The 23,826-nt window shown below is 53.6% G+C and overlaps 1 protein-coding gene across 2 annotated transcripts; it reads right to left on the bottom strand.

Annotated features, from left to right (window-relative positions):
- Positions 1 to 4,931: 4,931 nt before the first annotated feature.
- Positions 4,932 to 22,982, bottom strand: PHF19 (PHD finger protein 19; the record flags this gene model as incomplete). 2 transcript variants are annotated; one of them, XM_082842435.1, is made up of 15 exons in its annotated part: positions 22,887 to 22,982; positions 20,312 to 20,457; positions 19,661 to 19,742; positions 17,151 to 17,246; positions 16,549 to 16,649; positions 15,731 to 15,879; positions 13,941 to 14,036; positions 13,118 to 13,186; positions 12,796 to 12,916; positions 10,514 to 10,581; positions 9,083 to 9,241; positions 8,378 to 8,465; positions 7,528 to 7,613; positions 6,453 to 6,548; positions 4,932 to 5,274 (listed from the first exon to the last, which is right to left on the bottom strand). In XM_082842435.1, the coding sequence occupies exons 1-15, from the start codon at positions 22,936 to 22,938 to the stop codon at positions 4,932 to 4,934; spliced, it is 1,752 nt and encodes a 583-aa protein (XP_082698561.1). In that variant the 5' UTR covers positions 22,939 to 22,982. The 2 variants fall into 2 exon arrangements, with proteins under 2 accessions (XP_082698561.1, XP_082698560.1); XM_082842434.1 differs by lacking the exon at positions 22,887 to 22,982 and having other exon boundaries at positions 20,257 to 20,457.
- Between the last annotated feature and the right edge of the window lie 844 nt (positions 22,983 to 23,826).

Genomic DNA, 23,826 nt, shown 5'->3' with positions numbered 1-23,826 from the left:
GCACGAGTGCTTAAGAAGCCTTCTTGGCAAGGCCTGGCATCCCTGGTTGGAAGGACTCTCTCCTGCCTTGATGTCCTGTTATCCTTGTGTGTCACAGTCAGTCTCCTATTTCTAGACTGTGAGCTGCTCGAGGTGAGGGATATGTTTGAATCCATTTGGTCTCTTGCACTGGGTTTGGCAGATAATTTCCTGAATTGATGTTTCAAGGATTTGAATAGCTAAAGCTTTCTCTATGGTCCACAATTACTTCCTAATTTATGGAGTTGGCAAAAATCCAACTTTTTTCCTTCAACTTTTTTTAGGTGGGACTAATTCCAAAGGAGGTTTTTCTTTCTATCTCTGGCCTTCATTAGTTCATTTTCTGGGCTGACTGTGCATTGAAAACTGTTTCTTGGTGGCCTTCCTTTGTGACAGTGTCACAGCTGACTATAGGCAATAGGAGAAGACAGGGACAAGACACCAGCTGTCTCTGCCAGGTACTGCCCTAGGTTCTTAACATTATTTTATCCTTACAAGTCAATGTTATCATCATTTTGCAGTTGAAACCTGAGGTCAGAGAGCAGGAGACACTTAAAGTAAATGGCAGAACTAGGCTCCTAACCCAAGTCTCTGATTCTAAATCTGATGCTCTTACTGCCTCCTTCAAAGAGGTTGGATGTATCCCTTTGTAGGCCAAAGATCCAGAGAACCTGCTGTAGCCAACTCTAAAGGAAGAGTTATTCGCTCCGAAAACATCTGTGTGGTAGTTGGTGTTGATATATTGCATTACTTCTCCCCACAGATCTGGATGTTGGTGATAATATCTTCAGTTCTACAGATGAGGGAACGGATTTAGAGGAGTTTAATGGTTGGGGTCTGTGTGACTCCAGCTTACATGGTTTGGCCACTATACCACATTGTCCTCCCAGATGATGCTGTGGGAGCTGGGGCTAGGACCTTCATCAGGGTTTCCACGCGGGAATTCCTTCCCAGCATTTCTCAGGAAACTTATGTTTTTTGATCCCAGAATCCCTGGGAGAGGAGAGTTAGTTGAGGAAATGTGAAAAAGTATTAAAGTTTTATCTGTGAACACTAAAGCTTAAAAGCATAGAGACGTTGCTGGTTTGAGGGAATCCAGCTTCATCAAATAAAAAACTAGAGCAAGAAATGCTAACATAGAGTTGAAGACTAAGAAAACCAGGACAGGAGCATGTAGAAGAGAGATGGTTTCCACCGAGTTAGTCTTGCCTGTGATTGTTGGCACGTCATAAGAGTGTGTGTCTAGCCCTGTCTGCCGCAAACTGTGAGTTATTCTTGCAAATAAGATAAGTTTATACATGTAGTGTACTTTATACAAATCCTATGAGAAGTGTTCCAAGAAATAAGCTTTGGAAGCAAAATAAATTCTTAATTTGGCAATTTTGACACATGATTCTATATACTCTTAACCTTGTTAGGATATTTGAATGTTACGTTATTTGAATACTATCCAATAATGTTCCCTGGTGTTTTCCAGTGTTTAAGTATTCCGTAGAGGCTGTAGTTTTCTCTAAATTCTACTAAGCTTACTATTCCTATTTGTTAATTTTTTTTTTTTTAGATATCCGTAATAACGGGGAAAGTATGAAGAATGTTCGCAGTATTTTAAGAATAAGTTATGATTTGGGGAATTTTTGAGAATTCTAATTTCTTGCTCCTAAATTCTAAACGTAGATAGCTATGTGTTGTAAATTTGTAAACACTGACGTAGACCACACAGGAACAGCAGGGACTCCCCAGCTCCGGGAGACCACTCCCTCAGGAGGGTGTATAGGGCTCTTCACTGTAGAACTTGGACTAGAGCCCAGGTCTCTGGATGCTTGGTGCCGTTCACTTTTTATTCCATTACACTGATTTCAGCCCAGAGAATAATCCCATCCTCTACCCCGCCCTAGCTCCAACTGTGGTTTTGTTCCAAGGGCAGTTATAAAGTTGCAGCAGAAAGAGTGGTAGGAAAAAGCGGGAGCCGTAGTTAAAGAAGATTTTTAAGGGCAGACATTAACACTTGGGGTTTAACATGCTACACTAACCTCTGAAAACAGAGTTCAGTTGAACTCATAGCCTTCAGTTCCCTGTAGCTTTTTCCTATCCCTTCATGCTGCCTCTCTTTCTCTCTCCAAACTACCCCCGATTTAGAGAAGTTTATTTAAGGCGGTAATCCATCACATTTGTATGTGAGAGGGCTCCCTCAGTATCTGCGGTGCTGAATACAGCAGGGATTCTCCCAGGCATGTGAAGGGTGAGGAACTGGAGCAAAGGAACCTGACAAAGTGGTGCAGGTTCCAACCAGCAGAGCCAGGCCAGGAATGCACTTCAGATTTCTACAACCGTGTGCTTGCAAACTCTGAACGAAGTTTTACAGTGCCTGTACTTAAGCATCTTCATAGGGTCGCATTCTAAACTCAGTCCCCAGCTTTCACTTCTCTGTGGCCCTCAGCAAATGTTTTTTGCCCCCATGGGTCAGGTACTCACAGAAAAAAGGTTCCACATCCTTCTGGTGGCAAAGGTGAGAATATTGCTGAGAGAATGTGGTGGTGGTAGGAGTGGCACGGTGGCCAGAGAGAGGATGGGGTCTCACCATTCCTCTTCACCTTCCAGGAAACCAGAGCTAATTCCTCCTGGTACCCAACAGCTGATATTTCACTAGGGGAATGACAGGCAGTTTTTCAAAGTGAGCCTTTAAAATTGTAAATCAGACACATTAATTATAATTTTAATATAACAAATGTTATTAAAAGCAGCAATTCAAAACCATAAATCTTTTCGAAGGTGCACAGGGTTATGATAAGGTCAGTTGGCAGTAATGCAGCTATTTTCAGGTATGAATGAAATGCTGGGGTGTGGAGTCAGTGTGACCTTGCCAGGCCTTACACTGACCTCCAGGTGAGGAAGACACTGTCTCCCCCCATCCTCCTCTTCAAGGCCAGAGCTTCTGGAGCTTGAGTAGAGGAGGTGCAGGTCCACTGACAGGCTGTGTTCATCCTGCACTTTCTCAGGAGCCTGGAAGGCAGGCCTGGGAGGCTGCTGTGTTCTCTGGAGCCAGGCAGGAGGCACCCGGCTAGGTCTGGCCCCGTACTTCAGGCGGTTGGGGGCTGCCTTCTCAGCTCCCCTTCCACCTGGCCCCAGTTGCGGGCTTCAGTGGCAGCAGCTGTGGAGCTGAGAAGGGAGAGAACTGGGCCCAACCAGCTTGTTCCTGCCTGGACCATGCTGGGAAGCAGAAGGAAGTGGGTGGGCTGTGTACAGGAGGTGAGGTCCCAGTTGAAAGGCACTGTTGGGGCTGAGGTTTGAGGCAAGGGGCATCTGAACTCTCTCAGGGACCCCCCTGAATGCCCACAGATGGGGAGGGGTCAGCCTAATGGAAAAACCAGCTCCAGGCCTGCTGCTCTCAGCTCATGGTTCACCCCCCTTCACCTTGCAGCCGGCAGCCTCCAAAACCCAGCCGAGCTGGAGGCCACAGCAGCAGTTGGCAAGGATGGTCCCCCTCAGGTAACACCCCTCGCCCCAGTCAAGGCACTTCTTTCCAATCAAGTGAGTCAGTTTCTAATACCTCTGGAAGCAGCAAAAATGAGGGGTCTCCTCCCCCTCCCATTTTTGGTCTCCCTCCAGGTGGGTCTGAGTTTTAATGTTGGTTCTAAGAACTCTATGTATATTCCCACTGACAAAGGCTTCCCTTTGAGGGGACTTAATGACTCAGGCCCTTTAAAAAAATCCCAACCTGCCCCAAAAGTGATTGTCAATTTCAGAACGGGGCAGGGGATAAGGAAGAGGGTATGAGTCCCCCGTGCCTCCCTCTAGGGTCGCAGCTGGTTCACGGGCAGGTGCTGGATGTTCACATTGAGTTGCAGCACGTGGCCCCCAGAAGAGAGCCAAGGAAAAGCCAAGGGCAGGAGCCACGCTGGCACCCTAAGGAATGTGTGGCTGTGTGTGTGGTGTGTGTACGTGTGTGTACGTGTGTGTGTGTGTGTGGGGTGTGTGTACACCTGGAGGCCGGGGCCCGTGTGTGTGCCTGGAGGTGAAAGCACACATGCAGATGGAAGCTTCTGCGTGGGGGTTGAGTCTGCGGGTGGGAGGCAGAGGAGACAGTCTGAGGTGTAGCAGGACACGGCTTCCTTTCCTCCAGCCTCAGGTTTGCGAGGCCAGGCCCAGCTCCATGGTAACAGAGAGGGATGTGGCCAGGGGAGGGAACACGGGTCTCAGAAGCTGATGCCTGCAGCCTGCACTCTGGGCCTTAATAACTGGGCTCTGGTGCTGGTGCCTGCGGAAGCAGAGGCCAGGTCTCCTCACGCCTCAGAACCTGAGGGTCCCAGGGCCTCTGCCACACGGGCTTTCCAGAGGCATTCTCTCTCCCACCCTCACCACCTCTTCCCAAGGGCAGAAGGAGAGGCAGGAAAGTGAGAGGGAAAGGCTCCTCAAGGCATCCTCTTACCCACCTTCACCCAGTCTTTCTCAAAGGTTTCTGTTCTCATGATGTGGTCCCTGGGATGGGTCAGGTGTAAGGATGTCCAGTGGAGGGTTGGGTGTGTAAACACACACACCCAAAAGGGGAAGGAAAGGTAAAGGGACGCACTGGGGACAAAGACTCGGGCCTCAGGAACAGCCCACAGAGCCAGCAGGACACTAATTCAGAGGAACAGGTAAACAGTTTGAGGGAGTGTGTGGAGACACTGAGAAGTAGCCAGCGGGACCTCAGAGACACAGGCAAAGAGGTGGTGAGCCTGAGGGGGCCGGAGAGCAGAACGGGCACAGCGGAGGCACAGCCCTGGCAGGCAGGCGGGCAGGCAGGGCTCTGGCCAGGCACTTGCAGCTCCGTCTTGCTTCCCTCCCCCACCCCAGCCTGGAGAGAACTGGGGAGCCTGTGGCTTCCGCTGTCTCTCCTTTGGTTTCCAGGACTGCTGGCATCCTTTAGGGGCTGGTCAGTAAGGGGTAGTCCCTTCCCATTCCACCAGGTACTGAACCTTGCCCTCAGGCGTGACCCTCCGAGCCAGCACCTGGTACTTCTCCCCACAGGCTAACCGCCCGGCTGCGCCAAAATAGTTGGTGATGGATGACTTGAGGTGGGACAAGGACGAGTCATCTTCACTGATGCTCTCGAACGTGTGGCTGTCGATGCCCTCGTCGGGCCGCTCAGGGCCTGAGGCCCCCTCTGCGCTGCTGTCGGAGGGGCAGCGTCCACCCAGCTCGGCCGCCCGCCGCTTTGCCCGCAGTGGCATGTACGCTTTGGCTGCCAGCTTCCTCTTGCGGCTGCCCACTGTCCGTCTGTATCAGAAGGGGAGGAGGACGACGACGGGAATGAAACGGGATTATCCCACCAAGTCCCTGTCCTGAGCACTCTGGGCACCAGGCCCTGGGCACCGATGATCCCCCTGGATCCCTACAACAGCCCTGAGGAGGCTCCAGAGGAGAAACCACCAGCCGGGGAGTGGCAGAGCCCGGATTCAAACCTAGGTGCGTCCAGCTCTAAAACCGTGTTTCTTATGCTGAGGAGCTCAGTGTGGCCTGAGTCCAGGAGCACCATCCTGGTGCCTCCTGCAGCCGTGCAGTGCAGAGGCCCTGCTTACTCTGCCTAGTCGGTCACCTGGACTCACTGTAGCCGGAGGCGTCACGCAGGGGTAGGGATGGGGAGGCAGACATGTGTCCCCTCTTCTCCCCTCTCCCCTCCACAGGGGCAGAAAGAGGCGGAGCGGGGGAAAGAAACGCACACACAAAAGAAGAGGTACACAGTCACAGGTACTTAGGAACAAACCAAGACCCAAAGAGCTAGTGAGAACCGAAGAGAGAAAAGAAAACACAGAGGCAACAGCAGAGAAAGAGATGTTTGGCGACAAGACACGCTTCAATGGGCATTACATCGATACTTTAAATTCTACGTTTTGCAAGGGCCTCAAGTATCCTAAGTACAGTTAAAAGAGCCTCAGTTAAAAAGTTGTCTGTGTGCTTTGCAGCACCACCCTCCCTTTGCTGCTGAGGACCAGCTGTTGCCAAGCAGGCTGTACCCTCAGCTAGGCCTCCAGGGATTTCTGTGCCCTCTCCTAGTCCTTATACTTTGCAGGATGCCATTTCCCCTCTCCCAGGCTCTTTTCCTTAAAGACCCACAAGACAGACACCAGGTTCAGACAGCCAAGAACCAGGGTCAGGGGACCCTGCAGTCAGAGGCACAGACATTGCAAAATCATGGCAAGCAGAGGCCAAGAACCCCAGAATGAAGAACCCTGGATCTGAAACTGCCCAGCAAGAGGTGTCACATAACCTGTAGCAGGCTAAGAGGAGCAGCCCGAATGCCCACAGCTCAGAACCGGAGGGTCCCAGACCCTCGCGCACTTAAGGGCGGCCAGGTCCTGAGACTCAGATGCACAGAGTGAGCCACACATCCCAAAGGGGGTTGGGGGTTCTGGGGGGAGCGATGGAACTTGAATCCATCGTGCTGGGAAGCTAACCTGGAGTCGTAGGAAAGGCTGGTGGAAGCGGAGCCAGAGGTGCTGGCAGCATCAGTGGAGTCCACGTCGGAGAAGAAGGTCTGGCCTGAGCTGGCGCTAAGAGGGAGGAGAGGGTGAGCCAGCCGCTGATCCTCAGCGCCCCTTGGGACCTCCCCGTCGTCTCCTGGTCCCTCTCACATGCATCCTTCGTCCCAGCCGAAGCCACCTTCCCACTGAGCTTCCCGCCACCACAGCTGCAGTGGCACCTCCTCTCTCCTGAACATTTCCTACCCATCCAGCCTTCAGAGTCCAAGGAGTCACAAAAGCCTTCCCTGACCACCCTCCCCTGGCATTGACATAAGCACTGTGACAGTCATTAGAGATGATAATCACCATGATCCCAGACACTCGTGCAACACCTTACAGGCCGGGAGTGCTTTCGTGTACAGGATTTTGAGTCTCATAACAACCACGCAGGAACAGGTGAGGAGGTTCAGAGAGGTTAAAGAATTTTGCTAACGTTACACAGATGGCAACGGGTAAGTAGGGGCCGGAGCCCAGGCCTGACTGAAGCCCTTGCTCTCTCCTCCATGCCCACAGGAAAGCACGAAACGACCTTTAATAGTTCTGGAAATAAAATGATGGATGCAGCCCCTCCCCTTGTGTGTACCAAGCACGAGGCTCTGTGGGAATACACAAGGAGCATCCGCCACAGCCTGGGGAGGGTTAGGGAAGGCTCCCTGGAGGAACGTGAATGTGGGGTGATCACGGCAATTTTGGTGTCAGGCGTGAGGCAAGGAGAAGTGGGAGAGGTAGGGAGGGCCGGGCTAGGCAGGCCTTGAGCGCTGCCCTGCAGAGCTGTCCCCGGGAGCCCTGCAGGCTTACAGCATGGGTGTTAGGCTGCCCTAATGCAGACAGACCTTTCAGGCAGCCTTCTGCAATGCGGACCCTTTAACTCAGTGACCCCAAGGGAGCTTCCCTTCCCTCCAAAGGCTCTCTGCTTCACATCTTCCATAGCTAGAGGAATGGTGGTCTCCCTGCTTGGTTCCATCCCAGTCTCCAGAGCAGACCTCTGTGCCGGGTCCCTCACTGTTACCTTTTTAAACTCTGTATCTCATCCAGCGTGAAGTCAAATATGCTGGCTAGGTGGTGGTTGGTGCTCCAGGCCGAGGTAAAGTCACTCTGTGGACACAGGAAGGAGGGGCGGTCAGCCGGCAAGCATCACTTCCACCTTTCACAGCACCCTCCTCCCCGCTGAGGGCCGCACAGGCTGCACGGGGCCAGCTGGCCTTCTGAGGGTCAGACTTGTCCCTTCCTCTTTTTTCCAGTCCTGACCAGGGAGCCAGGTCATGTCAGTTCTAGTCCTGGCTCTGTCTCTGGCCGGTTGTCTGACTGTTCCATCTCTGGGCTTGAGTTACCTCAACTGCAAAAGGTGGGTAATAACCCCTTCTGAGCTTCACTCTTAAGAGGTGTCAGGGAGCGTGGCAGAATGGAATGACAGTTGTGAAGGTGCCTTATAAATGGTCCATTGGAGACACGGCTAATGTTACTGCCCACAGCGAGGGCCTCAGTGAGGATGCAGGGCTACTGAAGAAGGCAAGAATGCTCTGGAGCCCTGGTTCTGGGCTGGGCTCTGCCACTGTCTGAGGTGTGACCTCAGGAGGGTCACTGCCCTCCTGGGCCCTCAGTTTCCCCACCTGGACAGTGGAGGCAAGGATATTACCTGCCCTTGCCCAGCCCCGCTCTGGGTTCTTGGGAGAACTTGGGGAGATGAAGGAGGAGTCTCGCAGTGCCTGGCCCTTCCTTGTTTAACCAGCTGTAAAAGGATCCTTTCGGGGACGTGGGAGAGTCCCCTGGGCCTGGGGGACTTAGTTTTCTGCACAGGAATCCCTAGTATGTGCTGACCCTGAGTGTGAAAGTGGAGAGTGAGAAAATGAGAAACTAACACTGGGGATAGCATCTTCCAGCAAAAACTTTGATCTTTTTCTTCTATAAACTCGCCTTTTCTGCTGCTGGAAATCATGAGGCAACAAACTGTGGAGACAGAAAAGGGAAAGGGTGGCCCAGTCAGAGCCTGAAGGCCCAGAGGGTGGCCCCGAGGGAGGAGTGGCTGGGCAGGGGTGGGGTCACAGCGTGGGAGTGGACACAGGCTCTCCTTTACAAGGAGACCTGGGGAGGCGGGGGGGGGGGTCCTCTGGGGCAGCAGGTGTGCGAGGGTGGTGGGGTATAGTGGGCAGGCAGGAGAGGAGGTGCCTCTCCTGCCTCGGGCATCCAGGTGCTCTGCCCCTCACCCCCCATGCCAGGAAGGGGGGCTGGGCTCAGCCGGGAGCGCTAGGGACCCCTTACACACTGACTGCCCCTTGACCTCTGCCTCAGCCCTAAGCCAGCAAGACCGGGTCCCGTGATCTGGCTTTCCCTCCAAGCAAGGCCACAAGGGGCTGTGGCTGAAGGAGCGGGAACGTGGTATCAGGTCCCGGCTCAGCCACTGACTGGCCGGTTCAGGGTGCCTCCAGCTGGGACTAACTGGCTGGAGGCCTGCCTTGATCACTTGGATGCCACCACAGAGCCCATCGGAGGGGGCTGCAGCTGGAGCCGGGAGCAGAGGACCCGAGGTCGGCTGCGGCCCCGGCCCAAGGGCCCCAGGCACTGACCCAGGCTTGCTCTTTCCTCTCTTACGCAGCTCAGAGGCGCCGTTCTCAGTGGGCACCAGGCCCTTGTCGGGCAGCAGCTTCCCGGGGGGGTTGGGCGGGACGCGGATGCGAAGGCGGAAGATGCACTTCTTCTTCTTGATCTCCTTGCCACAGAGGAACCTGGGGGTGGGCAGGGAGAGGAGAAAGCTCTGGAGCCTGTCCGTCCATCCTCCTGGGGAGGAGAGTCAAGTGTTAAAACCTCCCTCTCTGCCTCCCCGGACCCAGAGTGGCCCGTGGAGACACTGATTCCTCGAAGCCTGTGGGATCAGGGGCTCCAGGTGGCGGCTCGTCCCCGTGCTTCCTTGTCTTGTGTGTGGCTCTTGCTGCTCCTCCCTTTTCTTCTCTGCCTCAACCAGCCCCAAGGCCTCTGCCTACAGGAAGCCCTCCTCCAGCTCCCCGTGGAACCCTGTGGTCAAAACACTGCATTCCACACCACTCTGTTCTCTGCTCTTCCCAAGGAGACTGAAAGCACCTCCAGGCACTTCCCTCACCCTTTCATCACTGGCTGAGCTGCCATGAGGCTGCAGAGGTGACTTAGCCACAGTCCTACCCTCAGGAGACCGTCCACAGAGAGGTCAGGAGGCCCCACGTACTCAAGTAGAGGGCTGTGTCTGGGCCCCAAACCGTGACAAGTGAAAGAGAGAGTGGATAGTTCTGTCTAGAGATGTCTGGGGAGGTTTCACAGAAGCAGGGACCGTGTCTTATTCACGGTGTCCTCAGTACCTACACAGGACTGACACAGAGCAGTTCAATAAATAGTCATTGATGGAACAAATGAATGAAAGGCATCAAAGAGCATCCTAGGTGAAGAAAGAGTGTGAGCAAAAGCACTGAGTAGGAAAGCAAAGGGTTCAGAATGGCTGACGCCCAGAATAAATAAAGCAAAGGGTCCGTGGCAGAAGGTATGGGCAGGGTCTGATCATAAGAGGCCTTGAATGCCATGCTAAGGAGCTTGGGCATTCTCTGTGGTGGTAGCGAGGGGCATGCCAGCCGTGTGTTCTGAGAAGAACTCAGCAGTGTGGATGGGCAGACATGGGCTGGGGACAGGTGATGAATCCGTGCTTCAGTGCCTGGCCCAGAACCATAGATGGCTAGTGCAAGGGAGACCTCAGACAGCAGCGGGCCCTCAGAGAGCAGGGGTTTCAGCCCCCTATGGAGCTGAGTCCAGTATCAAAATGTGTCTGGCTGCTGGAGTGGTCAGGGGAGGCATCCCAAATGAAGTGGGTGCTCCCTGATCTTGAAGGACGGGTAATATTCATATAGTCAAAGAGAAGTGGAGGGAGACCCAGGTGGGAGCATAGCTTGTGCAAAGGTTATGAGGTAGGAAGATGCTTTAACTGAAATCCAACCTGTCGGGGGGCCCACAGCACTCCCTCCCTTCCCTGCACGCACCGGCTTTTATAACTGTTCAGAGCGTTGAGGAGATGCGGTCCTCGGTCCGTCACGGGGGTGCTGGTGAGCTACGGGGGAGCAGGGCAGAGGACAGTCAGACCTGGTGCATGGCATCTGAGAAGACCTCAGCCCCTGTCCCCACCCTCCCCTCAATCTCCTGATGCCCCGAGTCCTCCAGGCGAGGACCACTGCCTTGTTCCATGATCTCAGACAAGTCTTTTCACCTCTGAGCTCACGTCCCCATCTGTAAATGAGGAGCGTAACTCCTGTCCTAAATGTATCAAGAGCTTTAAAAATGTCCATGCCCTTGACCCAGTAATGCTGCTCCGTGGAACCTGTCATACAGACATGACACACAAATAAAGCTTTATGTACAAAAAAGTTCACCGCATCATTTTCCTAATGATGGGAAAGAAACTACATGCCCAACAGGAAAGAAACAAGCAAGTAAACTATGGTGGAAACCATGCAGCCATGAAAAATGTTGATTAAAAACTCTTTCATAACATGGAAAAGTATTTATGATATGATGTAAACTGAAAAAAATGACTTAAAATTGTATATACTGTCTGTTTTGTATACAGATTCATTTGTATTATTTTTTAGATTCTACATACAAGTGATGTAATATTTGTCTGACCTATTTCACTTAGTATAATATTCTCTAGGTCCATTCATGTTGCTGCAAATGGTAATATTTCATTCTTTTTATGGCTGAGTAATACTCCATTGTATATATACACCACATCTTCTTAAACCAATCATCTGTTGATGGGAAATTGGGTTGTTTCCATGTCTTGGCTATTGTAAATAGTGCTATGACCATTGGGGTGCAGGTGTCTTTTCGAATTAGAGTTTTCATCTTTTCTGAATATATGCCCAGGAGTGGGGTTACTGGATCATAGGGTAGCTCTATTTTTAGTTTTCTAAGGAACTTACATTCTGTTTTCTATAGTGGCTGCACCAATTTACATTCCCACAAACTTATGGTTACCAAAGAGGAAAAGGAGGGGGAAGGGATAAATTAGAGGAGTATGGGATTAACAGATACACACTACTATACATAAAATAGATAAACAACAAGGATTTACTGTATAGCACAGGGCACTATATTCAATACCTTGTAATAACCTATAATGGAAAATAATCTGGATAAAAAATGTGTGTGTGTGTGTGTGTATACACACACACACACATACACACACATATATATATGACTGAATCACTGCTGTATGCCTCAAACTAACGTAATATTGTAAATCAACTCTACTTCAATAAAAAATTGTAAATACCATATAATCTAAGCCCTATAAAAAGAAAAATAGACGTAAATGAGAGGCTTGAACTCTGTGCACCTGTGTGTGTTAGCAGTGGATGTTTCTGAGCGGTGAGATGCAGGAGTATGGATGGTTTTCTTTGAAGTGTACTTTCTTATACTTTTTGGTACTTTGAAAATTTTCTACCAGGAACATGTATGATTTTTTTTTAATAAATCAGGAAAAAATTATTTAAAAATCCCAGCTCTACCTATCTTTTAGGGCTTTATAATATGTATGCCTTTTGTAAATTATCAAACACTGTAAACGAAGATGTTACTATATGAAGAACTTCTGCCGAGCATAAAGTTACTTTAAAAAAAAAGCCCTATTTCACTAAAGGATTTGGGGCAGTCAGCAGAGATGACTCACTCTGGATGTGGTGGAGAGGATTCAGAGGGTGTCATTAAAGGGTGCATGGCCCTGCCGTGGAAGTGGTTGGGGAAGCCCTGGCTCAGCTCTCCACCTCTGACATCCTGAAAGTCTCTGGTTTGTGACTTCACTCCGTGAATCCCAGTTCCCAGACCCTTGGTGATCTCTTCTGCTATTCAGAGTACGACCGGCAGAGGGCAGGCCCACTTCACTTTCCATCCTAGCCAGGTAATCTGGAGTGGGTCACACAGCTCTGTAGGGAGATCTCCTCCAGCCAGACTCGACCCCCAGCTCCCTACAGCTGAGCTGGTGAGGCCCTAACCCACCCACTACCAAAGCCTGGGTTAGGAAGCTCCTTGCAGGGAACAGGCTCAGATGCCTGGACTCAGAGATGCAACGGCTCAAAGGCTCTGGGTCTTTGTCCCCACTCAGCAGCCCTCACGGACAGCCAGCATTCCTGAAGAACTGTGCTCAGAGACCCAGATCCTAGTGCGGCGCCGTGTGGCCCTGGGCAAACCTCTCACCTCTCTGGACTTAGGGAACCCCACTGTGGAACGGATTCTCGCCATTCTGACGTCCCACGGTTTCGCATACCTTGCCAAGCTGCAGGAGCTCCCAGTGGTGGTTGACAAAGGCCAGAATCTCCTCAAAGTCAAAGTACTTCTTCTTGCTCTGCACCCCCAGGTTGTAGAGGGCCAGGTGAACCACATCGACCCTGGGCAAGGGTGCAAGGAGGCAGGCCCAGAGTGAGCTGGCAGCCTGTGCAGCCAGGGCTGGAGCATCCTGGGTCCAGGCTGGAGGGCAGGGGCAAGGCTGGGACCTGGTGGCTGGAAATGGAATTGTTCCCGGAGGGAGGAGGGAAGGGAGAAACTGGGAAGGGACAGGAGTGGGCCTGGGCCAAGCCCCACCCTCTCACCATCGCAGGGGCAACCTCTCGATGTACTCTGGGCCCTGGTTGCACACGGAGCAGAAAAACAGGTAGAACCTGTGGGTGGGTGAAAAGGGGGCCTGTGGTAGGAGGGGCTCTGACACCCGACCCTGGTCCAGTGCCCTCACCGCCCCCCCCCCCCGCCCCCCGTCCGCTTTCCCAGAGTCAGCATTGTCCTCATTCCCTCTGGGGAGGGGATAAAGATGGGGCAGAACAGGGACCAAGAACTACTCCCCTACCCCTTCTAACCTGTACCTCAAACCCTTTCCCAAATATCACTGCCCTGGAGGGTGGCTGAGTTCAGAGTGAGCTGAACTAGGCTGGGCTGCAGGGACCACCCTCTTCCCCTCTGCCTGACACACACACACACACATACACACACATGCACTCAATCACAAACCACGTGAGACACCAACCAAGACACACACAGTATCCTGTTTGACACACATAAGCCTTTCACTAGCTTAGCCCCCTTGGTTAGAGGCCAGATCAAGTCATCCATTTCCCCCATTGCCTCCTCCAACAACCCCGGTCAGGGCTGGGGCAGGGCCTGTGTCTCTCCCCCTTCCCCAGACACTTGAAGTGTCTGGGGCTTAGGGAAGGTGGGGCTGCGACTGAGGATGTGGCCCGGAGTGGCCCTCTACTGGGAAGGCCTCCTTACCCTGAGCTGCCTCTGTAGACAGGGACACGCTGTCCCAGCCCCCCACTGGGGGTCTAGGGCCTGGCAGGCAACCTGAAGGAGTTGCTGCAGCTGATGCCCCCATCCCCCCACCTCGCCCCCAAGGCTGAGCCAGACCAGATTAGCACCTACCGGTCTCCGAACATCATGGGCTCATTGAGACACTGGGTGCAGGCCTCGTGGAACCACTGCCTGCACCGGTAACACTGCAGCATCCGCAGGTACCATCTGGAGAGCCAGAGGAGCCAGGGTCAGCCAGGCCCACACTCCCAGCCAGGGATCAGCCTCAGCAACCTTTCCCAACACAAACTCGCCCTCCAGCGGGGGAAAGGGAAGAGAACTCACAGTTACTGAGCACTGGGCTGTGCCAGGGGAAGCCCTGGCAGCAGGGCTTAGGCTATATCATTTGATCTCACCATCTGGTCAAACACTGGCCGCTGACCACTTTACAGGTGAGTCAGAGGTTAAACAGATTGTTCAAGGTCACTCAGGAGGCAAGTGGTGGATGGTGACTCAAATCCTGGCCTCCCTGACTTCAAAGCCCACGCTCTTTGTGCCACACTGGAGCCCCCATCTCTGGTCTGTGCCTCACACACCGCTTCCCAAACACTACTGTTGGAGAAAGGTTTGCCCTGGAGACTTCATGGGAGAATAAAGGCTCCTATAAGCCCCTCACCTGTTAATGTATTTACCCTATCACAACCATTCAACAACTACTCATTGAATAAGAATGAAAACCAAAAAGGTGCTTTCTTAATTAACAGTCAATGCTTTGTTCACACCTTATCAGGTGTGGTCCTTGGACCACCTGCATCAAAATCACCTGGGGTCCAGGTTAAAATGCAGAAGACCCCTTGACCTGTTCCAGGCCTACTCAATCTTTGGGATAGCCCCTGGGAAACACACTTTTGACAATCACCCGAGCAACTCTGCCCAGTAAGCATTGAGAACCACCACCTCAATGCTGCAAAGGTCTCTATAAGCATTTCTCCATCTGTTATCCCAAAGGCCTCAACACCCACGGAAGGATGATGGGGCCGAGGTTATTAATCCCACTTGAGAGATGAAGTACTTCAAGTGCTTTGCCCAAATCTCCCGGCTACGTCGTAAGCACAGCCTCCAGACCCCTAGTGCTTGTCAGCAGAACTTGGGGATGAGACTCAGGACTTCAGGGTGAACTGTAGGCTGTTTCCTGAGGGCAGAGGTTCCATCTCTCACTTCCGTGGTTCCTCCCACAGTGTTGGTGCAGGAACAGGCTCAATCAGCCATGGCTGCATGGAGGCCCAGGCCACAAGGAAGAATCAAAGACTCCCATCCTACATATAGTCAGGGTGAGAACCCCCTCCACAGCGTCCCCAAGGTATTCCCCCCAACCCCTGCTTGCACACCTCCAGGGAAAAGGACCTTCATATCTCATCAGCAGCCTGTCTCATTGACTCTGGCAACGAAAAGGTTTGTCTCAACGTCCATGCACCAACAGTAACAGCTCACAATTGTTAAAGTGCTTACCAAGAGCCAGGAACTGTGTGCGCCTTTACGTGAATGACCTAATTCACCCACCGCTCACAACCACCACGTCACGGGAAAACTATGATGAGAACTGAGGCTCAGGGGTAGCACAGCTCTAAGGGGCTGGTTGGCCACTGGGGGCCAGTCTGGTAACCACTCTTCAATACTGCCTTCTTTTCCACGGTGCCCCAAGAAAACAACCGCCACTCCCCTGCACCCCGCTGCGGAGAGCGCTAGCCCTGTGCTCTCGAGCCCCGCGCGCGCTCAGGTGTCATCCCCGAGGCCTGAGGGAGGATACGGGCTCTTCCATGGGGGTCTGGCTCCCCCAGCCAGCCGCGCCTACCCCGCTTCCCTGGGGCCCCGCCCCGCGCCCCGCCCCTCGGGGAGGCCCCGCCCCGCCCCCGCGGCCTTACTCTCCCGGCCCGCCGCAGTAGCAGTAGCATTGCTGCTGGTTGGTGCGGTGGGGCGAGTCCCACTCCAGCTCCTCGGGCTGGTAGGACAGCACCATCTTCACAGCCTGCAGGGTCCTGGCGATGGCGCCCTTCTTCAGCGCGCCGCCTTTCTGAGGGAAGATGAGGGCCCGAGTTACCCGCGGGGGTCCCGGTTGGGCCACACACGGCTCCCTATCAAGGCTAATGCCGACCAGGTGGAACAAGATATTCCAATGTAGTCAGAAACGCACAAAGCCTCTTCTCATCAACCCCAGATCCATCCTCTCTCTATCCCCAAGGAGCTGCACTTTCAATAATATTAATAGTAATAAGCACAACAATAAAAGTAACAATAATAACCAACACATATTGAGAGTGGGCGCTTATATGGATTTTCTCTCTTAATAGTGATTTCTCACTATTTGTTGGGGGCCTCCTACTCCTGACACCAAACCTGTATCCATTTAAAGAGTACTTGTTTTCTTTTTTTTGGCCGCACAGCATGTGGCATCTTAATTCCCCCACCAGGGATCGAACCCGCGCCCCCTGCATTGGCAGCGCGGAGTCTTAACCACTGGACCACCAGGGAAGTCCCCAAACCTGTATGCATTTAACAACCAAGGAAACAGGCTCAGGGAGGCTAAGGAACTGCACAAGGACATACAGCTGATTAAGTGGCAGTCTCTGTCTGCCTCCAAAGCCAGGCTCTGTGACCAGGAGTGAGGCCCGAGCCCAGGGGGCCTCTGGACTTCCAGACTGGAGGATGGGGAGAAGCAGGGTGGGAAGGATGGAGGGCTCACCCGCACAGCCAGCGCAAAGATGCAGCGTCGGCAGAACCAAGGTGTGAGCAGGGGCCGGTCGGCACTGCCCGCTATGGGGATGTGGCACTGCTGGTGGTAACCTATGGCAAAGGAGAGGGGGTGAGTGCCCACGAGGAAGCAGTGGCCCGAGGCCAGTCAGCCCAGAGGCGGCAGGCTGGGGAGGGCTGCGGCAAGTCCTAGGAGCTGTGTGCCTGCCAGCTGCCAGGGGACTGGCTGGTCATGCTCACCAGGCAGCCAGGCTGGTGTCCAAGCAGGCCACTAAGAGCCAGCATTGGCCCACGGCGGGAAGCACCAAAGGTCTGGCTTCAGCCTCTGTGCCCCATCTCTCTTACCCATCCTCTCCACCCACGGGGGCTCCAAAGTGCATAACTTCTCTCACTTCCCAGAAGCCCCAGCTTTCCCCAGGGATCACCTCCCTGGGCCCTCATTCCCAGAGACTGGCCCCTTGTCACTCTGGAGCTCCAAAAGAAACAGGAAGCCAGCTAAGGCCCCAATGGTCTAAGGCGATGCAGGTCCCGAGCCAGCGGGGAATGGGGACCCACAGGTCTGGGCCTTCTCCATGCCCTGCTCATCACACTCACCCAGGCCACACTTCCCACAGATGAGGATCTCATTCAGTGGTCCTGATGTCTTCCCCAGGCAGATGTTGCACTTGGGTTCCTCTCCTGGAACACCAGCTGAAAGAAAGAGGCCCTCTAGGGTCAGGCCGGGCTCACAGGAAACAGCAGTTTTAAAATTACATTCCAGGTGCTGAGCCTCTACTGAGTGCTGGGCCCCGTAGGCCAACTCACTGAATCTCCCCAACCAGTCTGAGCTGCCTATTACCATTAGCCCATTCTAAAGATGGGGAAATTGAGGCTCGGAGAAGTTAAGTCCCACGCTCAGCTGGTAAGTAGGAGGGGGGGATTCAAACCCACAGCTAACTGACATCACATCATTTGTCCTTTTCACCGTGTCATGCTGCTTCTCCTGCTTAATTTAACTTGATTTGTTAAAGTATTTTATGTTAAATAATTTAAAAAAAAATTTTATTACGGAATAATAACAGAATGTTATAATGAAACTCCACGTTCTTATCAACAATCATGAACTCACGGCCAATCTTGTTTTGACTATATTCCCACTCACTTCCCCCCCTCCTGTATTAAATATTTCAGTACGTATCGCTGAAAGTTCAGGACTCTAAAAAAAAAATACAGCACCTTTATTGCACCTAAAAATTAAAAATAAGTTCTTAATATCAACAAATTCAGTTAGTGTTCACATATTCAATTGTCTCAGAAAAGTCATAACAATTTTAAGTTTGATCAATTGCGTTTAATCTACAGTTTCCCTCTCCATCTCTCTTTTTTTTTCCTTTGCAATTTGGCGTTGCTGAAGAAGAAATATGTATTTATGACTGAAGGGTTTGAGTGAATAAAGTAAGATACATTTTGATGTGTGTTTCTGTCTCATTTCCCCTAGCAGACGGAAAGTTCTGTAAGGGCAGAAAAGGTATCTGTTCATCTCTGTGTCCCCAGGACCTCTTATGGGGTGTGGCACATAACACGTGTTCAAGACATGTTTGTTGAATAAATGACGTCTTGCCTCTTATCCCTGAATATGCTCCCAGGAAGGCGGGACCCACTGTGGGTCGCAGTAAGTCTTCACTGGCTTAATGAAGTGATGGATCAGTAACTATAGCGTGCTCAGCCTTATGCTCTAATCTTGGGTGACCCCGGAGGGCTGCTGTCCTACCTGTGAGGAGCAGTGATCTGGCTGGGGAGCCACACGGTGAGCACTGCAGCACCTCCTTGGTGCCTGGCACACAGTGGGCCTTCTATTCATGGTGTGCTACTTCGATCCATGGTTTGGACTGTCTTTCCTCACCAGCTGGCTCCTTCTGCTTTGAAAAAGAAGGTAGCCCAGGAGAGGAGACCCTCGTTGCTTTGGATTTTTAAATAATACCTTTAGGGTGAGAGGGGCTTGGAGAAGCATCAGCCTGTATTAGCCACAACGTCTTGGAGAAAAAGGCAATTTGGAAGCTCGACTAACTGGCTGGGTTCTGTGGCCTCTGCTTGGCAGGCTCTTGAAATCATCTCTTACGGTAACAAATTCTTCAGAAACAGCCTCCCTGTAACTCAGCAGCACTGGGCTAAGCATTTCACCACACTGTGAGGCCAGTACGTTCAGTCTCCTTTTTCTCAGATGAAGAAACAGGCTCACAGAGGTTATGTCACTCACCCAAAGATATGCAGCAGTAAGTGGCAGAGCTAGAATATCTTGGTCCGAGGAATACTGGACCCTAAAACCTGCCTCTTCCCCACATACCGCCATGTCGGTTCTCCTGTTAGAGCATAAATGGCAAAAAAAAAAGTCTCTTCTCTCACGGTAACTCTGACTGGTAGTGGCTGCTTGGAGCTCCATGTTGAAAATATACAAGTGTTGTGATTGATTAGTGATGTCTGTCATGTACATGGCAAGGAAGAAAGGTGGCAAGAATGCCCCCAATCTGTCATCTCTGTAAGACAGTATCAGCTCTCTGAGGGCAGGGATGGTACCCAACCCAGCTCCCTTTCAACTCTGAAAACTGGCCTAGCTCCATCCCGGTAAGTCCATCATCAACTTGCCTGGTTCACATCTGCTTGTTTGGTCTTTCCCCCATGAAGAAAGCTGCCTCCCTCGTTTTCTTACCATGCTGACAGGGGACACTGTGCTTATATCGAAAGGTGACAATTCTGATTGCCTGGGCCCTTCCCTGTTCCCTAGCCCCAGAGTGACCCAGAGCTTTGGGCAGCAAGGAAGCAAACACAGGCCTGGGACCCAACCCTGCTCTCCCAGCACCTCCCTGGGCCACTTTCTCCATCTGCCTGCCTCCCTCATGAGGTAGGAGTACTCAAGGGGATGACAGACGTTACAAGTGTGTTTCCACATAAATGTACAGCTGGTAATCCGATCAGCATCTCAGGTGCACCTGGGGCTCCAAGGACAAGGCCAGTTGCCAGAAGTTAGAGACAGAAGGCGAGAAGGAAAAAATGGAGGGAGAGGCGGAGAGAGGATTGGGGATTGGGCTGCGGGGTGGGGGGGTGCCTGAAATCACAGGAATACTCACCATGCTGTATGTCCTTCCACAAGACCCAGTATTTGGAGTTATCTTCAAAAGTTACAAGGCAGCTCTGCTTAGAACTGCTGACCTGGGGCAGAGAGAGGGAGGGGCAGTGTGAGACAGTAGCTGGGGAAAAGCCACTTGAACACGGTCTTCCTCTCCCACTTCTGTCCCCACAGGTCAGAGGCTTTAGACCTCTCCTTGTGCTGCAAAAAGGAAAGCCAGGCTAGAAGGGGAAGGAGGATGGCAGTTCCGGAGGTAGTACACACCCACTCACTGGAGTTGTGCAGTCAGGGACTGGGGGACGGCAACTTGGCGGGAACGCCAAGGACAGAACAGGCCAGGTGATCGTCTGTGGTCCTCTCCAACCTGATTTTGTTTTGTTTTGTAGGCTCACAGAGCACTTTGCTAAAGATGTGGGCCCTAAGGATGGCACCTGCCTTTGCAGGCTCCGCCTCCTTCCACTTTCAGTTTGGAGCATAAGAACAAGGCGGGAATTTCCCAGCAGTCTCCCAGCCTCCATCACTGGTCTGAGGCCAAGACCAGAGGATGAGCAGAGAGATGCTGAGCCTGGGAACTGGGGCCAGGAAGGAAAGGTTTACCCTCTTGATCTTCCCGAGATAATACAGTCCATCTGTCCACCGGCACAGCACATACTGGCCCTCTGTCAGCTTGGACATCAGGTCTTTGAAGTTGTTCTTGGCTTTTGCCACGGCCCCCTTGTTGGGGAGGTGGCTGGTGGCACCATAGGAGTCCCGAGTCCCTGGGTCCAGACCTCGATTCTCCATCAGCTTCCACTGACACTGGAAGAGAAAGAGAAAGGGGTTTTTACTCCTTACTTCAGGAGAAGGGGAAGGAAGGAAAGAAACAACCATTTATGTAACCTGTGCTATGTGCCAGACGCGTTTATCATCTCACTGGATCCTGCTGACAACGCTGTGAGGGAGGCATTATTATTCCCATTTTACCAGTCAGGAAACTGAGGTTTGGCAAGGGGAAGTGGCTATGGGGTCAGAGGCAGAGTCATGGTCCATAATCAGGCGAGCTGATTCTAAGTCCTGCTCTCTCCCCACCCATACCATGCAGCCTTCTAAGTAGAAAGGTTCTCTCAACCAACCACGGAGCAAAATCTCCCTGCCCAGTGGGGCCTGAACCTCACTCCCTGGCTTCACAGCGAGAGGTTTTATCCCTAAAGCAAACATATTCTGTGTTCTCTGAGTGGAGGACCTTCTCCAGGGGAGCAGCGGGAAGTTCTCAGACCCCTGACTCCTACCCTGAGAGCTGGCCAGAGAAAACTCACCTGGAGAGGGAAACTCCTGGGTGGCTTGTGAACTGGTATAGACTTGGCCATCTGTGTCTTCTGCAATCTCCTTTTCTGTTCTCAATTATGGGATGATTTAATGGACACCAATTCTGGGACATTTAAACTCACTTATGCTTTTACTCAGATGCAAACCGGCTCCAAGCAGTGAAGTCATTGCCATGCCAACCTCTCCACATCTGTCTTTCACCATCCTACAAATGTGCTGCTCCCATTGCTTTCGCTGCTTCCTGCTAATGGTACTACTATGGTCCCCAGACCCCCAAGCATCTTAGACTTCTCCAACCGATAAGCTGCCACAGCAGCCAAGCACAGTGGCCTCTGGCAACCCACCCCTCTCTTCCATCCCCCCGTCCTGGCCTGAGTTCAGGCCTCACCTTGCCTGGGCCATTCATTCCTTCAAGAACTGTTTCCTGAGCCTTGTGCCCACTCACCTATGCTGGGCACCTGGGATTCGGAATGAAACCACCAGCGCCCAGTGCTAAACAGGCCACTCCCTGTTTCCTGCCTCCCCACCAGACTCTTCCACAGGGCCCTCAATTCCCATCTTCTTATTCTCCCAGAAACCTTCTGTGGCTCCCCAGTACCTTCAATGGCATTCAAAGCACCCCCCACGGCCCCCTCCTCCTCAATCTGGGCTCACCTGGCTCCAGGCCCCTCCACACACTCTCCACTAAGCCAAAAGCACAGCATCCCTCTGTTCCCTGCACCCGCTACTCTGGTGCCCTCCTTCTCTGCCAAGGCGCTGGGCACCTGGTGTTATGATTACCTGTAGACAGGGAGAGAGTCCTGTGTTTTTCCCTGTAAGTGTGTGTGTACTCCTGTGAGACTGTGTTTGATGTCTACAGCCTTATGTCAGTGAGCATATGAAATGGAATACATGTGTGTGCATGTCAAGGGCCCTAGGGCAGGCAGGGCCTTGCTGGGGTCTTCACTCTCCAGATGGTGGCGCGGCCACGTCCCCTCTTGCCTCCCTCCCCCCACCCCGCCCCCGCCCCTCCCCCCCCATTCCTCTCTTTTCTCCAGGGCAGAGCGCGCAGGCACCGGGCAGGGTGTGCAGTCCAAATCTCTGCCTTCTCCCTGCCACCTGGCTCCCGGGCGCTGCAAGGTCCCTGCCCGCCGGGCCTGGGGCCCGGGCCCGCGGCAGGTTCACAAACTGACACTTCCTTCCCCGCCGCGCCGTTGGGAGCAGGCCCGGTCGCCGCACCCCCCCTGGCGGGGCGGGGGCCCTCGGGTGGCGGCCCCCCCAACCGCGCCTCCATCCTCCCGGAGCGGGCCCCCGCGGGCTGTGATTGGCTGATTCAAACCCATCTGCAAAGAAATGCCTGTTTGCGGGTTCCCGTCGGCGTCCAGTTCAAATCCGCGGCACCCGGATCGCGGGGCCGGGCGGGGGCAGGAAGCGAGGATGATTCATGCGCAGGGGCCTCTCCCAGGGCGGCCGTTGGCTTTTTAAAAAGGGTATTTGGGAGGGGAAAAAGCTTGCAGAAGTACCCCCTTCGGGTTCAAGCGCTCCTCTCTTTAGTCGCTCCGACGCCAAGCCTCCCCCATCCCAATCCTGCCGCAGCCTGACTTCGGACGTGAGCAAAATCCCAAACGCCCCCGTCGGTCTCCAAGCCACCCACCCCCCGACACACACAACAGGAAAAATAAAGATTTTAGGCACAGGACTAGCGACCTGTCACAGACGCCCCCCAAAGGCTCGGGGACCCGGGCGGGGCTCCCGCCACCCCGCGGACACCGTTCACCCCTCTCCACCCCCAAGGCGTGCGGCTTCCCAGGACTCCAACGACCCCGGAGGCGTCTGACCCGCCAAAGTTCGGGAAATTTCCAAAAGAGGGATGATTGCAGGGAAAGGCGAGTGTGGCGGGGAGTCCCCCGGCCCGGGCCGTCAGCCCGCAGCGCTGAACTTACCGCGAGGCTGCGTGTCCGCCGGTCCCACTTGGAGTCTGGCCACCAGGCGCATCGGCGGCGGAGGTGGCTGCGCTCGGCCCGCGGCTGCCCGGCCGAGTGTCCGCCCGTGGGGCCGGGGTCGGGGTCTCGGCGGGGGCGGGGCGGGGCGGGGGCGCCGCGGGGAGGAGGGGGGGCGGAGGAGGAGGGAGGGGCCGGGGCTCTCAGGAAGGGGCCCCCCGGGCGCGGGGCGCCATCTTTTTCGCGTTTTCCCGCGAATTATTGACGTCTCGCTTATGTAATTAGCGGGGGCCGTGCCGGCCTCGCCATTGGAGCCCGCGGCCGCGGGGCCCCGCAGCACCGCCCGCCCGCCGGCTCGCCCACTCCCGCCCCCGGGCCGCCCCCGCGCCGCGCCCCGGCCTCCGCCCCCGCCCCCGCGGGCGCGCATCCTCCGCCGCCACCGCGCGCCGGACGCAGACAAGCGGCGCGAGCGCACACGGACGCGGAGCCTGCACCCCGGCACGACCGCCCGGCGGAGGCGCAGGCACAACGCGGGCACACGAGGAGGCGCGCGCGGCACTCCGAGCCGGCACACACTTGTTGAGGAAACACAACTCTGCGCGCAGGGCACAGACGTCAGCTGGCACAGACACACAGCGGGGAGGTGCAGATACACACGGACTCCCTGCGTAGACACAGACCTAGAACAACCCAAACGGGATTCGCACAACAGAACACACAAACATCCTGCACTTGCGGTGTAGAGAGCACACACAGAAACAGATCCACAATGCGCACGGCACAAACACAAATTCACAACACATGATACACACGACACAACACACAATAAAGAGGCAATTACAGAGTATGGACATAGATACATATGAGAGACACACCGTGTACACAGCATGGACACACAACAAAACATACACATAAAGTAGACAAACAGGCATAGAGCCACAAC

The sequence above is a fragment of the Leucopleurus acutus genome, assembly GCF_964270905.1.
Source record: "Leucopleurus acutus genome assembly, chromosome: 7".
NCBI lineage: Eukaryota > Metazoa > Chordata > Mammalia > Artiodactyla > Delphinidae > Leucopleurus > Leucopleurus acutus.
The sequence above is the reverse complement of the archived record's forward strand: the minus strand, read 5'-3'. Positions and strand labels throughout refer to the sequence as shown.